The sequence below is a fragment of the Camarhynchus parvulus genome, chromosome Z (genome assembly GCF_901933205.1).
Source record: "Camarhynchus parvulus chromosome Z, STF_HiC, whole genome shotgun sequence".
NCBI classification, from domain to species: Eukaryota; Metazoa; Chordata; class Aves; order Passeriformes; family Thraupidae; genus Camarhynchus; species Camarhynchus parvulus.
Window position 1 is genome coordinate 69,738,223 of NC_044601.1, and position 13,450 is coordinate 69,751,672.

Sequence of the window (13,450 nt, forward strand, 5' to 3'; positions counted from 1 at the left end):
TTCGGATTTTTTTGAGAATTTTTGGGGATTTTTTTCGATTTTTTTAAGGGATTTTTTTAGGATTTTGTTTGAGAATTTTTTGGGATTTTTTTAGAATTTTTTTAGGGATTTTTTTAGAATTTTTCAGGGATTTTTTTCTGAATTTTTGGGATTTTTTGGGGGATTTTTTCCTGATTTTTTTGGATTTTTTAAGGGATTTTTTCTGAATTTTTTTAAATTTTTTCGGATTTTTTCCGGATTTTTTTGAGAATTTTGGGGATTTTTTTCGATTTTTTTAAGGGATTTTTTGGGATTTTTTTGGAGATTTTTTGAGGATTTTTTGAGGATTTTTGGGGGAGATTTTTAATGGGATTTTTCTGGATTTTTGGGGATTTTTAGGCATCATCCAGCGCGCTCCAGGCGTCCTCGGGATTTGCTCTGCTGTGGGGGGAAAAGTCCAAAATTTCGGATTTTTTGGAGGGGATTTTATGGGATTTTAATGGGATTTGATACTGGAATTTTGGGGGATTTTTTGGGTTTTTGGGGATTTTTTTGGATTTTTTTCGGAATTTTTTTGTGATTTTTAAAGGATTTTTTGGGGATTTTTTTCGAATTTTTTCAGATTTTTTCGGATTTTTTCGGGATTTTTTGGGGGATTTTTTTCAGAATTTTTAGGGATTTTTTCTGAATTTTTGGGGATTTTTTAGAATTTTTAGAGGGATTTTTAGGGGTTTTTTTGGATTTTTTGGGGATTTTTAATGGGATTTTTCTGGGTTTTTTGGGGATTTTTTGGGCATCGTTTAGGCGCTTCCAGGCGGTCCTTGGCGGCTTTCTGCTTTTTGGGGGGGAAAAGTCCAAAATTTCATTTTTTCGAGGGGATTTTATGGGATTTTTAATGGGATTTGATACTGGAATTTTGGGGGATTTTTGGGGTTTTTTTGGGGATTTTTTTGATTTTTTCGGAATTTTTGTCATTTTAAAGGATTTTTTGGGATTTTTTCGAATTTTTCAGATTTTTTCGGATTTTTCGGGATTTTTTGGGGATTTTTTTTTTCAGATTTTTAGGATTTTTTTGAATTTTTTTGGGATTTTTAGAATTTTTGGTGGGATTTTTGGGGTTTTTTTGGATTTTTGGGGGATTTTTAATGGGATTTTTCTGGGTTTTTTGGGGATTTTTTGGGCATCGTCCAGGCGCTCCAGGCGGTCCTCGATGCGGCTCTGCTGCGGGGGAAAAGTCCAAAATTTCATTTTTTAGAGGGGATTTTATGGGATTTTAATGGGATTTGATACTGGAATTTTGGGGGATTTTTTGGGGTTTTTTTGGGGATTTTTTTGATTTTTTCCGAATTTTTTGTCATTTTTAAAGGATTTTTTGGGGATTTTTTCGGATTTTTTTAGGATTTTTTCGGATTTTTTCGGGATTTTTTGGGGGATTTTTTTCAGAATTTTTAGGGATTTTTTCTGAATTTTTGGGGATTTTTTAGAATTTTTAGAGGGATTTTTAGGGGTTTTTTTGGATTTTTTGGGGATTTTTAATGGGATTTTTCTGGGGTTTTTGGGGATTTTTTGGGCATCGTCCAGGCGCTCCAGGCGGTCCTCGATGCGGCTCTGCTGCGGGGGAAAAGTCCAAAATTTCATTTTTTAGAGGGGATTTTATGGGATTTTAATGGGATTTGATACTGGAAGTTTTGGGGATTTTTTGGGGTTTTTTTGGGGATTTTTTTGGATTTTTTCCGGAATTTTTGTCATTTTTAAAGGATTTTTTGGGGATTTTTTCGGAATTTTTTCGGATTTTTTCGGATTTTTTGGGGGGCTTTTTGGGGATTTTTTTGGGGATTTTTTTCAGAATTTTTAGGGATTTTTTCGAATTTTTTTGGGGTTTTTTTAGGGATATTTTCAGAATTTTTGGGGATTTTTTCCTGAATTTTTGGGATTTTTTGGGGCTTTTTGGGGGATTTTTTGGGATTTTTGGGGGATTTTTTGGGATTTTTGGGGGATTTTTCTGAATTTTTTGGGGATTTTCTTGGGATTTTTGGGTTTTTGGGGATTTTTGGGGGTTTTTTCGGATTTTTTTTGGATTTTTTTCAGAATTTTTTGGGATTTTTTTTGATTTTTTCAGAATTTTTTGGGATTTTTTTGGGGGGCTTTTTGGGGATTTTTTGGGGAATTTTTTCGGATTTTTTCCAGAATTTTCAGGGATTTTTTCTGAATTTTTGGGGGTTTTTTTCTGAATTTTTGGGACTTTTTTAGAATTTTTTAAGGGATTTTTAGGTTTTTTCGGATTTTTTTGGGGAATTTTTTTCAGGATTTTTGGGGGATTTTTAAGGATTTTTTTGAGAATTTTTCGGGATTTTTTTAGAATTTTTTAAGGGATTTTTTCTGAATTTTTTGGGATTTTTTTCTGAATTTTTGGGATTTTTTGGGGATTTTTTCCCGATTTTTTTTGGATTTTTTGTAGGGATTTTTTCTGAATTTTTTTAATTTTTTCGGATTTTTTTCGGATTTTTTTGAGAATTTTTGGGGATTTTTTTCGATTTTTTTAAGGGATTTTTTGGGATTTTTTGGAGATTTTTTGAGGATTTTTTGAGGATTTTTGGGGAGATTTTTAATGGGATTTTTCTGGATTTTTTGGGGATTTTTTGGGCATCGTCCAGGCGCTCCAGGCGGTCCTCGATGCGGCTCTGCTGCGGGGGAAAAGTCCAAAATTTCATTTTTTAGAGGGGATTTTATGGGATTTTAATGGGATTTGATACTGGAATTTTGGGGGATTTTTTGGGGGTTTTTGGGATTTTTTTTGGATTTTTTCCGGAATTTTTTTGTCATTTTTAAAGGATTTTTGGGGATTTTTTCGGATTTTTTTCGGATTTTTTCGGATTTTTTGGGGGCTTTTGGGGATTTTTTGGGGAGTTTTTTCGGATTTTTTTCAGAATTTTCAGGGATTTTTTCTGAATTTTGGGGATTTTTACTGAATTTTTGGGACTTTTTAGAATTTTTTAGAGGGATTTTTAGGGTTTTTTTCGGATTTTTTGGGAATTTTTTTCAGGATTTTTGGGGATTTTTTAGGATTTTTGAGAATTTTTTAGATTTTTTAGAATTTTTAGGGATTTTTTTAGAATTTTTTTAGGGATTTTTTCTGAATTTTTGGGATTTTTGGTGGGGATTTTTTCCGAATTTTTTGATTTTTAAGGATTTTTCGGGGATTTTTTAATTTTTTGGGTTTTCGGGTTTTTTGGGAATTTTTGGGGATTTTTTCGATTTTTTTAGGATTTTTTGTTTTGTTTTGGGAATTTTTCGGGATTTTTGGGAATTTTTTCGGGATTTTTTCAGAATTTTTTGGGATTTTTTGGGGATTTTTTGGGGGATTTTTTCGAGTTTTTTTCAGAATTTTTTGGGGTTGCTTTGGGATTTTTTGGGGGAATTTTTTTGGGGGACTTTTAATTGAATTTTTTGGGATTTTTTTCCAAATTTTTGGGGATTTTTAAATGGGATTTGTAATGGGATTTTTTTAGAATTTTTTGGGGATTTTTTTTTATTTTTTCGGGATTTTTAATGGGATTTTTTGGCGCTTTTTTTGGATTTGTGGGGGAATTTTTTTTAATTTTTAGGACTTTTTAACTGAATTTTTGGGGATTTTTTTGGAAATTTTTTGGGGATTTCTTTTCCAAATTTTTGGGGGATTTTTTGGGGATTTTTTGGGATTTTTTTAGAATTTTTTTAGGGATTTTTTTGGGGATTTTTTTGGATTTTTTGGGGGCATTTTTTGGGATTTTTGGGGGGATTTTGTGTGGGGGGCATTTTTCTGGATTTTTTGGAGGATTTTTGGGGGATTTTTTTTCCATTTTTTGGGTAATTTTTCCGTGATTTTTGGGGGGAATTTTGGGGGATTTTTTGTGGATTTTTTTCTTTCAAATTTTCTGGAATTTTTTTCAGGAATTTTCTGGGATTTTTTCCGGGAATTTTTTGGGAATTTTCTCCCTTAATTTCCCGTTTATTTGACCGAGACAACCGAAGAATTCATGGCTAATTAATGGCTAATTAACGAGCCATTAATAAGCCACGAATTCCTTAATGAGGACACCCCAGATTGAGGCGATCGAGCTCTAATTAGCAGCACCAAATTCCTGCTTTGCAGCCTGAGAAAAAAAAGAATAATTAATGCCTAATTAACGCCTAATTAACGCCTAATTAACGCCTGGTAATGAGGCATTAATGAGCCATTAATTAATGAACTGAAACCCGACTAATTAAGGAATTGCCACCCAAATCTCTCCAATCAGTTCCCCTTATTCGACCAACAAATGAATAATTAATGAGGCAATTAATGAATCATCGACGAGGCATCATTAATTAACGGCGAGGGCGCTAATTCATTCATTAATTAGCGTTAATTAACCTACCAAGGAGTGCAAGGGCCCCTCATAATTGGGAGATGAAGACGCCTGACCTCCATTCCGGGCCCAAGCAGCTGTCCCTGCTAATTAAGAGAAGCCTAATTAGCGTCATTAACCGAGTGGGAGGGCGTTCCCCCGCCGGATTCGGGGCGTTTCCCGCCAAAATTTGGGGTTTTCCCGCCAAAATTTGGGGGGGGAAATGGGGGGGAGAATGGGGGTTTTCCCGCCGCACCCCCCGCTAAAATTTGGGTGCCAAAATTTGGGAGTTTCCCGCCAAAACTGGGGGGGGGAAATGGGGTTTCCCGCTAAAATTTGGGGTTTTCCCGCCAAAATTTGGGGATTTTGTGCCAGAATTTGGGGGTTTCCCGCCAAAAATGGGGGAAATGGGGGGGAAATGGGGTTTCCCGCCAAAATTTGGGGTTTTCCCGCCAAAATTTGGGAGTTTCCCGCCAAAATTTGGGAGTTTCCTGCCAAAACTGGGGGGGAAATGGGGTTTCCCGCCAAAATTTGGGGGTTTTCCCGCCAAAATTTGGGGGTTTTCCCGCCAAAATTGGGGCTGAAAAAGTGGGAAAATGGGGTTTCCCGGCCAAAATTTGGGGTGAAGAAGTGGAAACGTGGGGGTTTCCCGCCAAAATTCAGGGTTTTCCCGCCAAAATTTGGGGGTTTTCCCGCCAAAATTGGGGCTGAAAAAGTGGGAAAATGGGGTTTTCCCGCCAAAATTTGGGGTGAAGAAGTGGAAACGTTTTTCCACAAAATTCGTTTGTTGTTCAGGAAATTGAAAAATCTGGGGAAAAATCCAAATTATTTTGGGGAAAAATTGTGGGAAAATGAGGAAAAAAATCTAAAAAAATTGGGAAAAAAATCCTTAAAAATTGGGGAAAAATTCTAAAAAATGGGAAAAAAATCCTAAAAAATTGGGGAAAAAAATTGGGAAAAAATCCTTAAAAAATAGGGGGAAAATCCTAAAAAAATTGGGAAAAATTCCTAAAAATTGGGGGAAAAATCCTTAAAAAATTGGGGAAAAAATGGGAAAAAAATCCTAAAAAATTTGGGGAAAAATCCTTAAAAAATTGGGGGAAAAATTGGGAAAAAATCCTTTAAAAATTGGGGGAAAAATCCTTAAAAATGGGGGAAAAATCCTAAATAATTTGGGGAAAAATTGGGGAAAACTCCTTAAAAGAAGGGGAAAAATCCTAAAAAACTTGAGAAAAAATCCTTAAAAAATTGGGAAAAAATCCTAAAAAATGGGGAAAAAATTGGGGAAAAAAATTGGGAAAAAATCCTAAAAAATGGGGAAAAAATTCTAAAAAAAATGGGAAAAAAATCTAAAAAAATTGGGGAAAAAATTGGGAAAAAATCCTAAAAATTGGGGAAAAATCCTAAAAAATGGGGAAAAATCCTTTAAAAATTGGGAAAAATTCTAAAAAATTGGGAAAAAATTCTAAAAAAATGGGGAAAAAAATCCTTTAAAATTGGGAAAAAATCCTAAAAATTGGGGGAAAAATCCTAAAAAACTTGGGAAAAAATCCTTAAAAAATTGGGAAAAAATCTTTAAAAATTTATGGAAAAATCCTTAAAAATTGGGAAAAAAATCCTTTAAAAATTGGGGAAAATCCTAAAAAATTGGGGAAAAAATCCTAAAAAAATGGGGAAAAATCCTTAAAAATTGGGGAAAAATCTAAAAAAATTGGGAAAAAATCCTAAAAAATTTGGGGGAAAAAATTGGGAAAAAATTCTAAAAAATGGGAAAAAAATTCTAAAAAACTTGGGGAAAAATCCTCAAAAATTGGGAAAAAATCTAAAAAAATTGGGAAAAAAATCTAAAAAATTGGGGAAAAAATTGGGAAAAATCCTAAAAAATTGGGGAAAAAATCCTTTAAAAATTGGGGAAAAATTCTAAAAAATGGGGAAAAAAATCTAAAAAAATTGGGGAAAAATTGGGAAAAAATCCTTAAAAAATAGGGGGAAAATCCTAAAAAATTGGGAAAAAAATTCTAAAAAATTGGGGAAAAAATTCTAAAAATTGGGAAAAAATCAAAAAAAAAATTGGGGAAAAAATCCTTTAAAAATTGGGGAAAAAATCCTTAAAAATTGGGAAAAAATCCTTAAAAAATTGGGAAAAAATCCTTAAAAAATTGGGGAAAAATCCTTAAAAAATTGGGGAAAAAATTGGGAAAAAATCCTTAAAAAAATGGGAAAAAAATCCTAAAAAAATTGGGAAAAAATCCTAAAAATTGGGGGAAAATCCTTAAAAAATTGGGGAAAAATCCTTAAAAAATTGGGAAAAAAATCCTTAAAAAATAGGGGGAAAATCCTAAAAAATTGGGGAAAAAATCCTAAAAAATGGGGGACAAAATCCTTACAAATTGGGGAAAAAATCCTTTAAAAATTGGGAAAAAAATTCTAAAAAAAATTGGGAAAAAAATCCTAAAAATTGGGGGAAAAATCCTAAAAAAATTGGGGAAAAATCCTAAAAATTGGGAAAAAATCCTAAAAAATTGGGGAAAAATCCTAAAAAATGGGGGACAAAATCCTTAAAAATTTGGGAAAAATCATTAAAAAATTGGGGAAAAAATCCTAAAAAATTGGGAAAAAAATCTAAAAAAATTGGGGAAAAAATTGGGAAAAATCCTAAAAAATTGGGGAAAAAATCCTTGAAAAATTGGGAAAAAATTCTAAAAAATGGGGAAAAAATGTAAAAAAATTGGGGAAAAATCCTTAAAAATTGGGAAAAAAATCTAAAAAAATTGGGGAAAAAATTGGGAAAAAATCCTTAAAATTGGGGAAAAAAATCCTTAAAAAATAGGGGGAAAATCCTAAGAAATTGGGAAAAAATTCTAAAAAAATGGGGAAAAAATCCTAAAAAATAGGGGGAGAAATCTAAAAAAATTGGGAAAAAATCCTAAAAAACTTGGGAAAAAATCCTTTAAAAATTGGGAAAAAATTCTAAAAAAATTGGGGAAAAAGAAAAAATCCTTAAAAAATTGGGGAAAAAAATCCTAAAAAAATGGGGAAAAAATTCTAAAAAAATTGGGAAAAAATCCTTTAAAAATTGGGGAAAAATTCTAAAAAATTGGGAAAAAATTCTAAAAAAATTGGGAAAAAAATCCTAAAAAAATTGGGAAAAAATCATTAAAAAATTTATGGAAAAATCCTTAAAAATTGGGAAAAAAATCCTTTAAAAATTGGGGAAAAGTCCTAAAAAAATTGGGGAAAAATCATTAAAAATTGGGAAAAAAATCCTAAAAAAATTGGAAAAAAATCTAAAAAAATTGGGAAAAAATCCTTTGGGGAAAAAATTGGGAAAAAATCCTTAAAAATGGGGAAAAAATCCTAAAAAATTGGGAAAAAATCCTAAAAATTGGGGGAAAATCCTTAAAAATTGGGAAAAAATCCTTAAAAAATTGGGGAAAAAAATCCTTAAAAAATTGGGAAAAAATCCTTAAAAATTGGGGAAAAAAATGGGGAAAAAATCCTAAAAAAAAGGGAAAAAAATCCTAAAAAATTGGGGGAAAATCCTTAAAAATGGGGGAAAAATCCTAAATAATTTGGGGAAAAAATCCTTTAAAAATTGGGGAAAAATCCTTAAAAAATTGGGGAAAAATTGGGAAAAAATCCTTAAAAAATTGGAGGGAAAAAATCCTAAAAAAATTGGGAAAAAATCCTAAAAATTGGGGAAAATATCCTTTAAAAATTGGGAAAAAAATCCTTAAAAATTGGGGAAAAAATCCTTTAAAAATTGGGAAAAAATTCTAAAAAATGGGAAAAAATTCTAAAAAATTGGGAAAAAATCCTTAAAAATTGGGGAAAAAATTGGGAAAAAATCCTAAAAATTGGGGAAAAAATCTAAAAAAATTGGGGAAAAATTGGGAAAAAATCCTTTAAAAATTGGGAAAAAATCCTAAAAAAATTGGGGAAAAATCCTTAGTAAATTGGGAAAAAAATCTAAAAAAATTGGGGGAAAAAATTGGGAAAAAATCTTAAAATTGGGGAAAAAAATCTAAAAAAAATTGGGAAAAAAAATCTAAAAAAATTGGGAAAAATTCGGGCAAAAACCCGAAAAATTTGAAATAATTTTGTGAACGAAATGTCAGAGAAAAACGGCCCAAAAAAATCACAAAAAATTGGGGAAAAAAATCCAAAAAATTTTGGGCAAAAACCCGATTTATTTCGAGAAAAAATTCGGATTTTTGGGGGGAAAAACCCGGAATTTTCGGGGGGAAAACGCCAATTTTTGGCTGGAAAAACCGGGAATTTTTGGGGAGGCAAATTGGGATTTTGGAAGGATGAAAAGTTTGGGGTGAAATTGGGGAATTTTGGTAAAAAACCGGAAGCGGCACCAACCTGCGAGCGAAGGGGGCGAGCCGACGGGAGTGGAGGGGTTGGAGGGGAAGCTGCTGTTGGTGTGGTCTGGAGAGTAAATCTTCGAGAGAAATTTATGCAAATTTATGCAAAAATATGCAAATTTAGGTATCTATGCAAATATATGCAAATTTATGCAAATTTATGTATTTATGCAAATGTATGCAATTTTATGCAGAATTTGTGGAAATGGGGAATGGATGCGAATGAGCGCGACGGAAAAATTTTGGGGGATTTTTGGGGGTTTTTGGGGGTTTTTGGGGTTTTTGGGGGAATTTTTGGGGGAATTTTTGGGCTTTTTTGGGGAATTTTTGGGGTTTTTTTGGGGGTTTTTTGGGGATGTTTTGGGGATTTTTGTGGGATTTTTGGGTGAATTTTGGGGGATTTTTGGGGGGATTTTTGGGGATTTTTTGTGAATTTTTTTGAAATTTTTTGGGATTTTGTTGGGATTTTTGGGGGGGATTTTGGGGATTTTTGGGGGGATTTTTGGGGGATTTTTGGGATTTTTGGGGGATTTTTGGATCTTTTGGGATTTTTTTGGGAATTTTTTGGGGCATCCTGGGGATTTTTGTTGGGAAATTTTGGAAATTTTGGGCGGAATATTTTAGGAATTTTTTTTGGGAATTTTGGGGGATTTTTTGGGGATTTTTTGGGGATTTTTGGGGACAATTTTTGGCAGAATTTTGGAGATTTTTGGGGAGAATTTTTGGGGGATTTTGGGGAATTTTTTGGGGGGAGTTTTGGGGAGAATTTTTGGGGATTTTTTGGGGATTTTTTGGGGAATTTTTGGGGGATTTTGTTGGGATTTTTGGGTGAATTTTGGGGGATTTTTTGGGGATTTTTTTGGGGATTTTTTGGGTGAATTTTGGGGATTTTTGGCGACTTTTTGGGGCATTTTTGGGGATTTTTGGGGGATTTTGGGGGGGATTTTTGGGGGATTTTTGGGGGATTTTTGGGGATTTTTGGGGGATTTTTTGGGGGATTTTTTGAAATTTTTGGGGATTTTTGACGATTTTTTGGGGCATTTTTGGGATTTTTTGGGAATTTTGGGGGATTTTTGGGGGATTTTCTGGGGATTTTTGGAGAATTTTTGGGGGATTTTTTTTGGGGATTATTTGGTGAATTTTGGGGATTTTTGGGGATTTTTTTTGGGATTTTTTGGAGATTTTGGGGGATTTTTGGGGATTTTTTGGGGATTTTTGGGGGGATTTTTGGGGGATTTTTGGGGGGATTTTTGACGATTTTTTGGGGATTTTTTGGGATTTTTGGGGAACTTTTGGGGATTTTTTGGGGATTTTTTGGATTTTTTGGGGTGAATTTTGGGGATTTTTTGGGGGAATTTTTGGGGATTTTTTGGGGAATTTTGGGGGATTTTTGGGGAATTTTTGGGGGAATTTTTGGGGGTTTTTTTGGGAATTTTTGGGGGATTTTTGGTTTTTTGGGGGGATTTTTTGGGGTTTTTTTTTGAGATTTTTGGGGATTTTTTTGGGGAATTTTTTTGAGAATTTTTGGAGGACTTTTTGGGGGATTTTTTGGAGAATTTTTGGGAATTTTTTGGGGATTTTTTGGGAAATTTTTGGGGATTTTTTGGGGATTTTTTGACGATTTTTTTGGGATTTTTTTGGGATTTTTTGGGGAACTTTTGGGGATTTGTTGGGGATTTTTTGGGATTTTTTGGAGAATTTTTGGGGGATTTTTTGGGGGATTTTTTGGGGATTTTTGGGGGATTTTTTGGGGATCTTTTGGCGATTTTTTTGGGGATTTTTGTGGAATTTTTTGGGGAATTTTTGGTATTTTTTTGGGGAATTTTGGGGGGATTTTTTGGGGGAATTTTTGTGGAATTTTTTGGGGAATTTTTGGAGGATTTTTTGGGGGAATTTTGGGGGGATTTTGGGGATTTTTTGGGGATTTTGGGGGATTTTTTGGGGGATTTTTTTGGGGACAATTTTTGGCAGAATTTTGGAGATTTTTCGGGAGAATTTTTGGGGGAATTTTGGGGAATTTTTTGGGGAGTTTTTGGGGGAGAATTTTTGGGGATTTTTTGGGGATTTTTTGGGGAATTTTTTGGGGATTTTTTTTTTTTTTTGGGGGGGGATTTTGGGGATTTTTGGGTGAATTTTGGGGATTTTTGGGGATTTTTTTGGGGATTTTTTGGGGAATTTTGGGGGGTTTTTTGAGGATTTTTGGGGGATTTTTTGGGGATTTTTTGGGATTTTTGGGTGAATTTTGGGGATTTTTGGCGATTTCTTTGGGGATTTTTTGGGAATTTTTTGGGGATTTTTTTGGGGAATTTTTGGAGATTTTGGGGGGATTTTTTGGGGATTTTTTCTGGGATTTTTTGGGGGATTTTTGGGGGAATTTCTAAGGAATTTTTTGGGAATTTTTTGGAAATATTTTTGAGAATTTTTGGGGATTTTTTCAATTTTTTCTGGGATTTTTTGGGAATATTTTGGGATTTTTTGGGGGGATTTTTGGGGGAATTTTTAAGGAATTTTTGGGGGATTTTTGGGAATATTTTGGCATTTTTGGGGGGGATTTTTTGGGAATATTTTGGAATTTTGGGGGGATTTTTTGGGGGATTTTTTCAGGATTTTTAAAAAAATTTTGGGGGAATTTTAAAGGAATTTTTAAGGATTTTTTCGGGAATTTTGATGGAATTTTTGGGAAATTTTTTGGCGACTATTTTCAAATTTTTTCACCATTTTTTTTCCCATTTCTCCGCCAATTTTCTCCATATTTTTTTTTAATTTTTCCGGGATTTTTTCCCGCAATTTTTTTTTTTTTTTCCCCAGGATTTTTCCGTTCCCATCCCCTTTTTTTCTTCCCCAAAAAGAAAATAAAATTTTTTTGTTCCTTACGGACGCCAAAGCTTTGCCCAACGCGTCCCCGGTCTGCGAACTCCCCCCTGCGCCGCCTCGAGCTGAAAAACACCAAAAAAAAAAAAATCCAAATTTTCATTTAAAAAATTCAAATTTTGCACCAAAAATCACAACTTTCATTCCAATTCTACAATCCCACCAAAAATCCCGGAATTTGGAGGAAAAAAATCCCCAAATTTTGCACCAAAAATGGAGGAATTTAGGGGAAAAAAATTCTTTTTTTTTTGGTGAAATTTTTTGGGGATTTTTTGGAATAAAAATTGGGATTTTTTTGGGGGGGAAAAGGAGAATTTGGAAGGGGAATTTTGGAAGGAATTTTTGGGGAATTTTTGGGATTGTTTTGGGGATTTTTTGGGAATTTTTTGGGATTTTTTTGGAATTTTTTCGGAATTTTTAAAGGATTTTGGGGGATTTTTAGGAATTTTTTGGGGATTTTTTGGGGATTTTTTGGGATTTTTTTTTTTTTGGGAATTTTGGGGGGATTTTTTGAGAATTTTTGGGGGATTTTTTGGGAATTTTTGGGATTTTTTGGGGCGGATTTTTTGAGGATTTTTTGAGAATTTTTTGGGGGATTTTTTGACGATTTTTTTGGGATTTTTTTGGGAGTTTTTGTGGATTTTTGGGGGATTTTTTTGGGAATTTTTTTGAATTTTTTGGGATTTTTTGGGGATTTTTTGGGATTTTTTCAGGATTTTTTTTTAAATTTTTGGGGAGATTTTTAAAGGATTTTTGGGGATTTTTTTGGGATTTTTTTTTTTATTTTTTGGGAATTTTTGGGGGATTTTTTGAGAATTTTTTTGACAATTTTGTTGGGATTTTTTGGGGATTTTTTGAGGATTTTTTCGGGAATTTTTGGGGGGTTTTTTGGGGATTTTTTGGGAATTTTTGGGGAATTTTTGGGAATATTTGGGGGATTTTTGGGGGAATTTTTTTGTGATTTTTTTTGAAATTTTTGGGGAATTTTTTGAATTTTTTGGGGATTTTTTGGAGATTTTTTGGGGGATTTTTGGGGGATTTTTTGGGGAATTTTTTGGTTTGGGGATTTTTTGGGAATTTTTTTGACAATTTTGTTGGGATTTTTTGGGGATTTTTTGGGGATTTTTCGGGAATTTTTGGGGAATTTTTGGGGGATTTTTGGGGGAATTTTTTTGTGATTTTTTTTGAAATTTTTTGGGGAATTTTTTGGGATTTTTTGGGGATTTTTGGGGGATTTTTGGGGGATTTTTTGGGGAATTTTTGGGGATTTTTGGGGAATTTTTGGGATTTTTTAGGAATTTTTGGGGGGATTTTTTGACGATTTTTTGGGGATTTTTTTTTGATTTTTTGTGGATTTTTTGGGGGTTTTTTTGGGAATTTTTTTGAATGTTTTGGGGAAATTTTGGGGGGTTTTTTTGGGGATTTTTTTGGAATTTTTGGGGGAATTTTTTGGGATTTTTGTGGGAATTTTTGGGGGATTTTGGGGGGATTTTTTGGGGGTTTTTTTTGGGATTTTTGGGGAATTTTTGAGAATTTTTTGGGAATTTTGGGGGGATTTTTTGGGGATTTTTTGGGGATTTTTGGGAATTTTGGGGAATTTTTTGGGATTTTTTGGGGATTTTTGGGGGATTTTTTGGGCATTTCAGACTCACCCAGGAGGGGCTCGGCGCCGTTGGCCGGGGGGGTGCAGGAGGAGCCGAAGGCGTTGGAGGCGCCGCGGTGAAACGACGACATCGGCGGCAGCGCCGAGCTCAGCTCGGCCGAGGAGTGCGCAGGGTACGTCTGGGGAAGGGAGAAAAATGGGGAAAAAATGGGGGAAAATTGGGGGAAAATTGGGGGAAAATTGGGGAAAAAATGGGGAAA

General features: G+C 33.6%; 1 protein-coding gene across 1 annotated transcript in view; it reads right to left on the reverse strand.

The window, feature by feature from the left end:
* Positions 1 to 381: 381 nt before the first annotated feature.
* TCF4 (transcription factor 4) overlaps positions 382 to 13,450 on the reverse strand; it is a 106,096-nt gene continuing 93,027 nt past the window's right edge. Inside the window, exons 11-16 of the mRNA XM_030969480.1 lie at positions 13,240 to 13,369; positions 11,591 to 11,652; positions 8,715 to 8,793; positions 4,377 to 4,450; positions 2,625 to 2,663; positions 382 to 420 (exon numbers count right to left, since the gene is read on the reverse strand). Of these exons, the coding sequence (XP_030825340.1) occupies positions 382 to 420; positions 2,625 to 2,663; positions 4,377 to 4,450; positions 8,715 to 8,793; positions 11,591 to 11,652; positions 13,240 to 13,369 (423 nt within the window). The remainder of the gene's footprint in view (positions 421 to 2,624; positions 2,664 to 4,376; positions 4,451 to 8,714; positions 8,794 to 11,590; positions 11,653 to 13,239; positions 13,370 to 13,450) is intronic.